Raw genomic sequence first — 13,517 nt, 5'->3', positions numbered from 1 at the left:
TAGACGCAACGATTATCGCTCAAAATTCACTCAAAAGCCATCTTTTGAGCGATAATCATTGCGTGTAAATGTGCCCATCTTTCACTTTTCTGCCGAACGATGGACCTCAGTTCGGCAAGAAATCCATCATACAGCAGAACAGCTGACAAGACAGACCGCACGCTGTGTTCTGCCCGGGGAGCGCTGATTACAGCTGATTAGTTTGTTTCAGCTGTCAGCCCCATGGCACAACAAAGGGAATGTATCCGGCGAACAGTGGGTGGTCTGTTCTCTGAATATAGCTCGTGGCTGCTCACACACTACTAATTGGTACTAATAGGCATTAGTACCAAGTAGTAGTTTTATGCAAAAGCCATCTTTTGAGTGATTATCTTTGTGTCTAAATGCCTCTTAACTCTGGAGACTATGCAAATTTTCAACATTTCTCTAAAGTTTCTACCTATTGAGATAATTCCAAGCGTCCATCTAAATCATCAAACTGAACTCCAGTACCCTTTTTGCCTACCTGCGCATCTGGCTAGCATACAATTTCTACATTAAAAATGGCAGCTGGGGAGTGGATAAAATGCATCTCCCACTGCCAGTTACTGATGAGTTGGCATTCACCACTTTAAAAATTCTGTTGGTATTACAGAATGTGAAGGCACTGAGCATGTCTGTTCAGTAAAACAGCGGAACCTACAGGTCAGGGTTGTAACTATAGAGGATGCAGGGGATGCGGTTGCACCTGGGCCCAGGAGCCTTAGGGGGCCCATAAGGCCTCTCTTCTCCATATAGGGAACCCAGTACTATGAATAAAGCATTATAGTTGGGGGCCCTGTTACAAGTTTTGCATCGGGGCCTGGGAGCTTCAAGTTACACCTCTGCTACAGGTCATAAGTATTGGATACCAATGGAGAAGTAAGATGGGGGAGAGCTATCTCTGCAGCTTTGTAAAGCAAGTTCTAACATTATATTGCAAATTTACATGTTATCGCCTTATGAAGCGTATAACATTCACTTTGAATCACCAGAATACCCCTTTTAGGGTGACTACCCACTACAGTTTTTTTTTCCCTGCGAAATTCGCAGCATTTTTTTTTCTGCAGGCATCTATGGGACTTGTAATGTTAAAATCGCGATTTCGCGGTAAATTGCGATTTTGTGCGATCGCGATTTTAACATTACAAGTCCCATAGACCCCTGCAGAAAAAAAAACTGTAGTGGGTAGTCACCCTAATAGTAGAGTTATATCTTGTCTAAGATCAGGTGACTTCGGAATTCTGCATTGCAATGTAATGATTCACATTGCCTTGCGGTTCAAAACTTCTCCTTTATAGTCACAGTCTCTACTGGGTCGGTGTACTTTTTCAATGCCTTTACACTTCCCTATATCTAAGAAAAAAGTTGTGACATCATTGATGTATTAGTTACTTGTGGACTAACCGTATCTGACAAGTGACATCTTGTTTTGGTCTTAAGAGTGCAAGTGGTGCTTCCCACATACTGCACACTGGAAATATTGGTTGTTATCAAGTAAATGACATGAGGCGTTACAATTAATGAAGCTATTGATTTCAGATCAAGGAGACACATGTTGCTGGACTGTTTCTCTGACTTTCATTCCTTAGATCTATTGCTCTCCAGCTTTAACCGTGCACTGAACCCTTGATTGCAGTTGGTGTGTGTTCTTCAGAGAGCTGACTTTTCCTTATACTGCCCTTAATAAAAGCACCACTAACCACCAAATAGCAAGAAGACCACCAACTAACAATGCAAACACACAGAAAAAAGTACTGTAAAAATGGCATCGGAAATGCAAATAAAGTATTTTGAGCCTAATCCAGAAATGGATCCAGAAAAACAGAAATATTAAGGATTTTTTTTTTTGCATCCACTCCTGTACTTTAGCGGAACTTGTCAGCTTGAATATGCTGTCCAAATTGCGGGCATCATGTTATGGATTAGGAGCAGCTGAGCAGATTAATATATAGTTCTGTGATCCAAAAGTTCCGTATAACTCGTGTGTTTTGTTGATTCATATCTTAGAGGTCCAGTGGGCGGAGCTATCAGTGACAACAGTCTTCCTTGTATATGTGTGTAGATAGAGCTAGCTGTCAATCACTGATAGGACCGCCCACTGGACCTCTAAGAACAGAGATGTAAATGAATGACTAACAAGTCCTACTGACTATTTCCTCATAAAACCATATATAAATCTGCTCAGCTCCTCCTGCTCTATAGCATCATGCCTGCAGTTTGGCCGGCTTATTCAAGTTGATAGGTTCCCTTTAACAGAAAAAACTGCATAAAAAATGAACACAAAGCTGTATATATAGTTCCAGCCTTATACTGGAATACTAGTCATGTGCAGAGCTAGAGGTTTGCTACAGTTATGTGCCTCATTATATTCATTGATGTATCCTATTTATATGCCTTTCATCAATTAGTCAACAGGAAGCGGAGAATTAGAGCAGACTTCCTGTGTAGTAACACTGCAAGCATATTTATAAGATTTGACAATTGAATTACAAGTACATTTATTCTGCTTTACACAGAAAATAGTATGATAACTCACTGACTGTGTTGATTTGTTCCTAGTGGCGTACCTACCGGTGAGACAGACACACAATAGTAATGGGGCACCTTAGAGATATGGGAAAAATTCATAACCCCATTACAGTCTCCTTGGGGTAGCTCTCCAATCGATTACTCTCCTTTTTGTTGTTGAGTAGTTTTGAGCGAACCAAATCAGTAGAACCCTGTTTTGGGCATGAACCTGACCCGTGCTTTTACTGAAGACGGCCATATACTTACTAACACAGGAGGCAGTTTTGGCTGCCTCCATATTGAGGTTGGTGCACATGTTTGCCCTCCTGTGTTAGTAAGTATATGGCCGTCTTCAGTGAATGTTTGTTTTTAATTTGCCCCTTCAATGTTCTCCTCGAAACTCGGGCGTGAAAAATACGCTGCAGCGCGGAGACCCCTAGATCGGCAGAAGTCCTCGGAATTCTTACATAAAGACAGCTATCGTCTTTTCCCAGTGTTGGACGCAGGTAAACTCCCTCCCCCTCTGTTTTGTTTCAGCTCCCATATGAGTCTATGGGAGCCTCCAGCATGTTTCGTCAAAAGATAGGTCAAGAAGACATATCTTTTGATGCAGTATGAAGAATCGGTGACTGAAAATCGCTCGTGAATGAATGCATTAGAATTCCAATGCTTCACATGGTTGCAATATCATGGCTATATAGATGCGTAAAAACGCTCTTGTAAATAAGGGCCGTAGACAGATTTATTATTCAGGAGTCTGTGGAAGTTACAGTTCGTGTAAAGGCTTGGAAAATGGCAAGGAAAAAGAGATATACACTCATTGTCAAAAAAAAAGCATCTAGAAGGAGTTGTTGAAATCAAATGAAACTTTCTCTGTGTGATTGTAACGCTGATATAAGTAAGTGATTACAATATCAGAGCAGCCGATACGGGCGGGCATGGAGGCGCTAGTACCCTGTTGTACTACCTCTAGCTTGGATACAAGATGTGATATGATTGGGCATGGAGGCTCTAGTACTTTGTTGTACCACCTCTAGCTTGGATGCAGGATGTGATACGGGTGGGCATGGAGGCTCTAGTACCCTGTTGTACCGCCTCTAGCTTGGATACAAGATGTATACAGGTGGGCATGGAGGCTCTAGTACCCTGTTGTACCACCTCTAGCTTGGATGTAAGATGTGATACAGGTGGGCATGGAGGCTCTAGTACCCTGTTGGGCCGCCTCTTGCTTGGATACAAGATGTGGTACAGGTGGGCATTGAGGCTCTAGTACCATGAGAGGAACACGTGGCTACAGGATGTCCTGAACATATCGCTGAGCTGTCATTGTCCCTCGTACCACTATTAGGCCTCTCTCACACAAAGAAGCAGCAAAGCACCTCGATTTTACTTTGTTTCAGCCGCAGCTCCCTGCGGCTGACAGCATGTTTTAGCACACCGCATCATTGTGATAGGTAAGGAGGTGTGCTAAACAACCAAAGATAGAACAGACAGCGCTTGAAAATCATTGCGCTGGAAAAAATCAAGTGCCGCTATCGAACGCATGTCTGCGAGGCCCCGTTAATTTCAATAGGAGTGTTATACTGCGATAAAAAGTGCCTGTGTGAGAGAGACCTTAGGGGAGACCCACTGTCATATGCGATGGCCTCCAGACCATTACCACAGCAAAGGCAGGATTGAGGCGCTCACCCCTTGGTCTCCAGAAGCTGTCGTAAGTGCCCAAACTAAATTTGTTTCATCGCTGAAAACAACCAGTTCCACTATGAAGCAGTCCAATTTGCCATTCCTGACAGCACTGCAAATGGAGGTGACAGTAGGTGGGTGTCAAAGATTGTACATGTAATGAGCACCTGGAGAACAAATGTCCTTCAGCCAAGTGCCTAGAAGTGGTTCTGACAGACACCGGAGACTGTAATGATGGTGCCACCTGTCTCTGGATGGCGGCGGACAATGAAACAGTTGGAGCTGCTCGTGCTTGTCAGAGGATAAGACAATCTTCTCTACTAGTGGTCTATTAAGAGCATCCTGAGGCTGGTTGCCCTGTGTGTGTGCCCTCTGGGATCCACTGGTCCAAGCACCTCCTAACAGTCTGGTTAGAACGGCCCAGGTGGCAGGCAATTCTTAGATATGACCATCCAGCTTCTCACATTCCAAATGCCCCATTTAAAACTCTTTTGACTGATCAAAATCTCTTTGCTTGCATCATAGAGGCATCTAGTGGTCAACAACCTCCACACAAGTGGAAAAAGAGGTCACTACATACCAAAAGCTGCACTGCTAACATCCGAATTGTGGTGTAGAATTGAAAATAGCAAAATCCAGGCAGCAATTCTGCACCATACTCCTCAGTTAGCAGTGCAGAGTTTGCTGTGGAAGTCAGGGACAGCATATTCCACAATGCTGTCGCAGAATATTCCAACCCTTGTGGATGCTGAGTTTTGCAGCAAAAGGACAACTTCTAAGTGCTTGATTTTTTTTTGTGTGTACAATATACAGGTAAGGGTGGATTCACACCTGCTTTAGGGCTCAGTTCAGGATTTCCATTTCTCTGCTCAGTTTTTGTAAGAGAGAAACAGATCAATTTTTCTCCCCATTAATTTCAGTGTGTTTTAAAAAAAAATGAAATGCTTCCATTTTGCTTCAGTTTTTTACGGAAACAAATAATAATGCAGCAAACTGTGTTATTTGTTCCAGTGCAAAAAAAACTGAAGCACAATGGAGGTGTCGTAAAATAAAAGCATACCGTTTTTTGTTTTTTTTGAAAACCCACTGAGATCAATGGGGAGAAAAACTGATCAGTTTATTTCAATTTTACATCCGTTTCTCTCCTCCAAAAACTGAGCAGAGATAGAAACACTAAACACAGATGTGAATTCACCCTTAGGCCTCCTTCACACGAGCGTATGTGTAATATGTTCGTGTGTAAGGATGGTATATTCACAATAAAATGAAGGGAGGAGAGAGCAAGAAGCAGGCTGATACGTCCGTGCTAGCTGATCAATCGGTTTCTTTTGGCGATTTAAATGTCTGTTCACCTGCTTGCATGTAACACCATTCCCGTGGATTAGAATGGCAATTAAATCCCTAATCAGGGCGAGCCCTCCGTTTTTTTCAGCTTCCATATAAGTCCATGGGAGCTGGCTGCGTATTTCAGCTAAAGATAGGGCAAGACCTATCTTTTCACGGGCAGTATAAAAAAGATGACTGAAAATTGGCCTATTTTCACTCCTGCGGCAAAAAATGTTCATCTGAATAAATCCATTGAAACCCAATGCTTCGCATGTTCGCGTTTTATGTGCGATTGTTCTAACATGGTGAAATGCCTGTGTAAATACGGCCGTCTGAAGAAGCCCTTACTAAAAAATAACTGGATAGATAATTCGAGAGAAAAGAACAACTAAAGTAATTAATCAGGCAGTGTCAGGGTTTTCCGTCTTAATTCCATCTGTTCCATTTTTACAGCAGAAAAAGGATTAAACATTACTATTTTTTGGCCATTGATTTCAATGGGTTTTCAAAAAACTGGAACGTTTTCAGTTTGCTTCCATTCTGTTATGTTTCTGTTCTTTTTGGGTTTTTTTAATGAAGCAAATAGTGATTGAAATCCAAGAATTAAAATCTGCTGCAAAATCCAAACCATTAAGGCCGACTGCACACGACCGGGTCAGATTCCGCATGCGGGAGCTCACAGTGGAATCCAACCTGTACCAACCGTACCTGTCATTTATTCCTCTATTCTGTACTGCGGATGGTCCGCATGGCTCGCCGTCAGACATGCGCAGTACAGATTTAATTTTTTTTTTAAACCCCTGCTTTTTGGAATCCGCGATTCGGTTGGGCCGCGGGTCCGACAGCTTCCATTCACTTCATTGGAAGCTGTCCATGCGGAGCCTGCACAAAAATACAACATGCTGTGATTTTTCCTCCACGAGCAGAAAATTGCAATTGATTTCCGCTCATGTGCAGGATAAAGCGCTTTTCCGTAGCATGTTATGGACAGTATTTGCTGCGGAATCCAGAGCGGGATGGCAGCTCCAAATTCCGCAATGCTAATCCGTCTGTGTGCAGCCGGCCTTAGGTGCGGGTTTGGCCATTGCGGATTTGCGGTGTATTTGCTGTAGGTTTTCTGCTGCAGAAAGCCCACAGCACATGCATCATGTGTTAAGGCACACTTAGGGACCTTTCACACGGGTCAGAATTCTTCACAGGATGCAGCGCAGATGCCGATTTTGTCAATGAGTGCAGATTTTGTTGCATTTTTAACTGTGGAATGCTTTCTGTTGAACGTCTTGTGAAACTTCTTGTATTTTGTACGTAGACTTTAATTGCGGAATTATATCTTCTGTTTGTTAGAAATCCACAGCAACAATTCCACAAGACATCCTTAATTCCGCAGCAGAAAGCTTTTCTGTTGCGGAATTGAATATTTTATGGTTTTAAAGGAAAGATGCTCAGATTTTAACAGATGCAGAATGCAAAAACCTATAGGGATAACATTGTGATGCAGAAATGTCCGAGCGGACTAATTCTATTCTGTATGAAATGTCCCATACATGTTTAATAATTTAGAGTTTGCTACAATTTTATCTAGTCTTACCAATCATCTGTATGCTAAATGGCCTCAACTGTGGGCCAATACATTCCTTCTAAAATTATACATTGTAATTGCTGATGTATTTAGCACAAAGATTGCATAAAATGGATACATTTGTAGCAACCTCTGTGAGAAGTATTAATATTTACAGATCTGCAACCTCTGGCTGTAAACAAGAATGTTTCTATTTCCTGACATCCAACACTTGAATGGGACTGAGCTACAGAACAGTGAGCTGCAGTACCAGGCACAGCAACTACCAAACCCATAAGGGCAGACACAGACTCATCAGTCAGCTGATCAGCAGAGTTTCTGGTAGCTGATCTGAACTTAGTCTATGCTAAGGATCAGCCATCAATAGTTAAATCCCAAACAACCCATTGAAGCTATACTTACATGTAACTGGTAAAGTCTTTTCATTTCATTAATATCTTCCGCTGTGTGCATTAACAGCAGTGACTTTCTAAAAAGCTTGTGCATTATGAGACTACTGGCACCAACTATGTGCTGCCCATATGGCTAGTTCCTGATGGTCTATTGGACAAAGGACTGACAACCTTCTGATGCAATACTTGTTAAAGGGGAGCTGTCAATTCTCCTTACATGTGTGTTACATCTTAGCGTGTGTTTTTCTTAGAACTCTGTGTTGAGCCTCTATTATTCCTTCTAGAAAGTTATGATAAAATTGCGATATGGTTTTTACCATTTCTTCATTACGTAGGATGTGTCCCGTACATGGTGGCACTATCCCATCAGTGGTTACAGTGTCAGACTACACGTGCACTCTATTGACAAGAGAAACAGTAACTTCCAGTAGCTAATCTAGGCATATATTTCCAAATAGAACAACAGAGCAAAGGAATACCCTGATAATGAATATAATGCACAGGTTCAAACAACAGCAAGTAATTGTTCTGCCAAAAAATGGCAAACAGGCTCAAGATGGCCCAGACAGACCACCAGTAGAGTATTGTTTGATCTGCCAGCAAGCATGAGCAGATCCAAGAGTTTTGTTGTCCACCATCCAAACAGAGGTGTCCCCTTCCTTACAGAACCCTATGTCTGCTCAAACTGTTTCTAAGTGCTTAGCAGAAGAAGATTTGATGTCATGGTGCCCATTACTTGTCCTGACGTTAACTCCCCACCACTGTTGCCTTCGTTTGCAGTAGTGTAATAACTGGACTGCTACTTGCTGGAATCGTATCGTCTTTAGCGACAATTGTTTGGGACCTACCAACAGTCATGTTCGAGTATGGAAGCCTTGTGGTAAACGCATCAATTTTGCCTTTGCTGTGAAGTGACACACTGCCCCAACTGTTGATGTGATGATCTACGGAGCCATTGTATATGACAGTCGGTCACTCCTAGTAGTGATTGAGGGATCAACGTGATTAAAAGCTCAGTGCTATGTGCAATACTGCAGCCATACGCTTTGCTTCTCATGGCAGGACTTCAAATAGGCATTTTTTCAGCAAAATAGTGCTCGCCCGCACACACAGCAAAGGTTTCTCAGGAATGTCTGTCAGCTTGCCACACATCCTTGGCTTGCCCCTGTCAAAAAATTGACACCAGTTGAGCATTCAAGGGGGCCAGCTGGGATGCCAGCTTTGAGTGTGCAGGACCTAGAGGCCTAGTTGCAACATCTGTGGGCAAGTGCTGAAGGGTAACATACGGAACCTGTATGCCTCCATGGCCAGGCGTATCTCATAATGTATCCAGTCTAGAGGTGGCCCAAACGGGGACTAAAGCCTTCTTCGAATTGTGCAGTTTTCCTCAATAAACTTGTCCTTTTGCTCTAATATTGTAATCCCTTACATATATCATCATAACATTCATGCATATAACGTTTCTTTAATTCCAACAACTCCTTCTTGGTGCATTATTTTTTTACTCAGTGAGTGTATTTGTCATGTCTGGCAGCACCTCCCTGTGTCAAACTAAAACCTACCCCAGCTATGAGCTATCATAGGTTTCAGCTATAATTTATGCCAGTTTCTGACAACTTATAGTAAATCTGTCAGCCTACGTAGCCTCGCCCCTAACACTAGGCCTTGTCCACTTTCTGAAAAAGTGACAGTGTCTGGCGTAAAACTTTTAAATGTTGCAATTTTGTCATGCATGACAATATTACGACTTTTGTACCTCAGAAATCTGGTGTACAAAGCATAATACGAAAGTCCCATTTTTTGGGACATATACAATAATAGTAGATCTTTGGAAGGAGGCAAATACTGGACGTAGGTGCTAATTATATATTTCCTCAGCAGATACTTGTTACTAATGACTATATGGTTGCTATGTTATGTCTATTTCTGTAAATGTAAAACTTTGGTCTTGGTGGAAGGTGTGAGCAGTGCGCCTTCCTTTCACTATGATTATACTTCCCTTTCACCACTGAGTTACTTAGCATTGTGTGCTTCATAGCTCTAAGAAAGGCTCAGGGCTTCACATATGTCCCGTCTATGGAGACTGTGTTCTTCAATACAATGAGCTTGAAGGGGAAAGTGTTCAGGAGAGAGCCTTGCCCAGAAGCATGGAAGAAGCGGAAAACCGTGAGAAGAGGCAATCTAAGCAGGCTTCCAAGAATGAGCTATGTAGGTGATGGAACTTACTACTTTTCTTCATCTTCTCTACTTTTTGATTTAGCAAGAACTGCAGATATAATCTATGTGTTCGACTTCTAAACAACCAGAGATTTGTATTAAACTTTTTTTGGATGCTGTGAAACTAGTATGAATAACTAGTAAAAGCCTAGATAGACTGAGAGGTAAATTAGATATGTTACATATAGATAATGTGTATTTCTATATTTTATGTCTAATGACCCATGTTGCCTACATTCGCTGTTGTTGAGTTCTGACTTTCTCACAAGTGGATCACTATTTACTAAATCTGTTCTAATGGGAATTCCCACATGTGTTCCTCAGGTTTCTCCTCCAGAACAAGGATTAGTAAATTATTATATTATTACATGTATATAACATACTTATTATTTAGAGGTGTTTATATAACATTACTGCAAACAGACAAAGTAGTAGCGTTTCTAGATGGTTTACTTGCATGCTACAGGGTGTGACTAACCAGACTTTATCGTAAGGAGACTGCAGATATCACTTATGAAATGAAACCTTCCTTTAGTTGAAGGAAATAATAATGGTTGCTCAGACCATGTGATTTTTATTCAGCATTGCTATGTAAGGTAGTCATGTAACACCTATGGACAGGAAAGATATTTTTTACATGGGCTTGTGTAAAGTTTTAAAAGTGCTGTAGACAACCCATGCGATTGTACATTTTTGTGGCTATCAGTTCCGTTTTAAAGACAGTATTTGAGTCTTTCTTGTAAAGGAGGAAGTTTGGATTCTTGAGCAAGTTGCAGCTACTTAAGACAATGAGGCTTAGTCTATTGGGTTGTTACATACGTGTCGCTAAAGAATAAGGATCTGATAAAGTTCAATTTTATTAAATATTACCTAATAACAGACAGAGTACATTTTTCTTCAGCATTGAATATACCATATTGCTTCTATGTTACATGAATTCTGGGTTTGAACCTATTATATCTATTTATAGTCAAATCAGTCTTAGATTCCAGTAAGATAACTGTCGTACTGTAATTATAACTATTACATTACTCATAGCTATTACATATCCCATAATATTATATATGACTGCCAATACATATATAAATACATGAGGGGACAATACAAGGATCTCTCCCATGATCTGTTTATACCCAGGACTACGACGGTAACAAGAGGGCATCCGTTACATTTAGAGGAAAGTAGGTTTCATCACCAACATAGAAAGGGGTTCTTTACTGTAAGAGCAGTTAGACTGTGGAACTCTCTGCCTGAGGACGTGGTGATGGCAAAATCCATAGAGGAGTTTAAAAGGGGACTTGATGTCTTTCTGGAGAGGAAGGATATTATAGGTTATAAATTTTAGGTTAATTGTAATCCGGGTATACAGGCAGGTAGGAACTATTAGGGGTTGATCCAAGGAACAGTCTGATTGCCATTAGGCAGTCGGGAAGGAATTTTTTCCCCAAAAGGGCTAATTGGCTTCTGCTCTTGGGGTTTTTTGCCTTCCTCTGGATCAACACGGGAGGATAGACAGGCTGGACTAGATGGACATTGTCTTCATTCAGCCTTACGAACTATGTTACTATGTAATACAACAAGATCAGTGCAATTGTGTATACAGATCATGAGAACCTCAGGCAAGCTAAATCATTTCAAGTCATTTTGGACAAAGAGGAAGGAGAAGCCTGATGTAAAATGGAAAGCACCTAACAAATGCCCCTCTGTTAATGTACAAGGTGGACGTGCACTTTGGTAGGTTCTTTGACTAAAATATTAGGTAACTGCATTAGGTGCATTATGCATGCTGCATTATGTATATATCAGGGAACACGGTGTGCCGTTTCCTAATGTAGTTTAATGTTCGAGTCCAAATCATTCTTTCTGCAAGCAGGAGAAATCCAAACCTAGAGCATGGATGTCATGTAGAAATGAAGCTCAACCCCGCTTACATACAGCCTCTGACTGTGTTATTGAGGTGTATAACCTCTAGTAGACTATAGGCATCTGTAAACAGCAGCTGTGGGGAATTTGCATTTCTTGCAGCAACCCTGTTATAAACTTGGATTGCACCTGATCAGATGATGAGACAACCACTATCCATATGTCCTATTACTTGAACTGCCATTCTATAGAAATGTGTATTTGTAAAGAGAAGCAGACCCAAGGTGATCAGTGGAGAAGGGATCATTTGTGATGAGACAACCCCTATAAACAGAAGCCACTCCGATAATAAATCGCACATAACCACATGTAATATTTGGTTCATCATTGGTGCATCATTTTGCTATGCTTTATGTACAGCTAGCCTTAAAAGGCCACTTCCGTGAATTCTTTTTGTTCATTCATTATGTAACTAGTCCCCCTATATATATACGGTGGCTAGTATTACCTGGTTCAGTTCTTACTTTCTATCTGAAACATCCTGCTCAGGTGAGTCATGTGATCTCATTCCGACCACCTTGGAATTACTTGTTTTTATGTTCTCTTCAAAAGCCAGTTCTTCAATCAGCCTTATTCTTGTGTGATATACCTTACCAAACAAGCTCTTCAGAGGGGGACACAGAAACTCCAATCACAGTTACTGCTGATGATTAGAAGCTTAAAAGTTTGGTTCAGCAAGAACCCAATCCAAGCTTTTAACAAAATTCTACCCAAAACAGGGTTCTACTGGTTTGGTTTGCTCAACTCTAGCCCTGACCAAAGGTGTATATAACACCAGCTAAGAGGCATAAAAACCCTGTATAAGACTGGTTCAAACTAATTCGGACCAAACTGAATGTTTTGCAAACTGGCCGAACCAAACTTTACAAAACTTCACTCATCACTACTCCTGACTGTATACTTATTGTCTGTATCTTATTTTGGTGGATATACAGAGTAGTGATCCCTGGATGGAAAAATGTGTTTTTACCTGAGTGTCTCTTTATTGAAAAATTGTCTCAAACTTTCTCAAAATCTCCCAGTTTCCAATCCAAAAATCAAGGTCTAGTACTGGAGTACATCATCTGTATATGCCACCAGACTGGCCTTTGACATAGACTGCTCTCAGTCATTGTCATCTACTTCCTGCTGCCCTGGTGCTAGGTGACACTGCTAACAGAGAGAGCAAAAATCATTCATTTAATAGACTACTGTGGGGTTTTAAGAACAGCAGTCTGGCCAGTTTGATATGTGTGGTTCTGCTTAGACACAATATACTGAATTATGAAGTGGTTCACATAAACTTGTCAGTGCTGATCATAATATAACATGACTTGTGGTCATACTGATAGCTTTTCATGGATTTAGTCATTTCTGTTACATTCCACAAACAATGACTTGCAGCTTTCATGTTTCATTCTGACACATTGTAGCTGTATGATGTCATTCATAAATCTGGAGGAAGGCTGATAGAAAATATTAGTTTACAATGATGACTCTACTAGCGGGATAGATGACATGTTTTATAAGGTTGCACTGGATGTACAACTAATAATTACTGGGCCCTGCTGGTAATTAATAATACTCATTAGCAAGCAACAGGATTTTACAACATTATTAACCCTTTGCAATCCAATTTTGGATTCAGGGTTTCCTAGGGCGCTTTCTCTTTCTGCCATTATATAATAGCGCCATCTGCTGGTTAGAGTCAGTACTGTGGTATGGGACATGCTGGAGAGGCCCCCAACTACAGAGCGGCCAGTAATATACAGTACGAATACCCTGCCGGACGTCTTCCGACATCGGAGCTGTACAGCCTTCAATCAGAATGTCTTCAGACATCAGACAGTGGATTGGAAAGGGTTAAATCTACTTTTTATGTTGGTTAC

The 13,517-nt window shown here is 41.2% G+C and overlaps 1 protein-coding gene across 6 annotated transcripts in view; it reads left to right on the top strand.

Moving 5' to 3' along the window:
* Positions 1 to 13,517, top strand: part of DOCK10 (dedicator of cytokinesis 10) — a 300,069-nt gene that overhangs the window by 90,293 nt on the left and 196,259 nt on the right. The window contains exon 1 of one of the 6 annotated variants that reach the window (XM_066599560.1): positions 9,548 to 9,717. The exons of the other annotated variants lie outside the window; for them this stretch is intronic. Coding sequence (XP_066455657.1) covers positions 9,586 to 9,717 — 132 coding nt within the window. The 5' untranslated portion in view covers positions 9,548 to 9,585. Of the gene's footprint in view, positions 1 to 9,547; positions 9,718 to 13,517 lie in introns of those variants that run through there. 6 annotated transcript variants of the gene reach the window in all.

The sequence above is a fragment of the Eleutherodactylus coqui genome, chromosome 1, assembly GCF_035609145.1.
Source record: "Eleutherodactylus coqui strain aEleCoq1 chromosome 1, aEleCoq1.hap1, whole genome shotgun sequence".
Taxonomy (NCBI): domain Eukaryota; kingdom Metazoa; phylum Chordata; class Amphibia; order Anura; family Eleutherodactylidae; genus Eleutherodactylus; species Eleutherodactylus coqui.
This window is presented reverse-complemented; position numbering and strand designations above follow the sequence as displayed.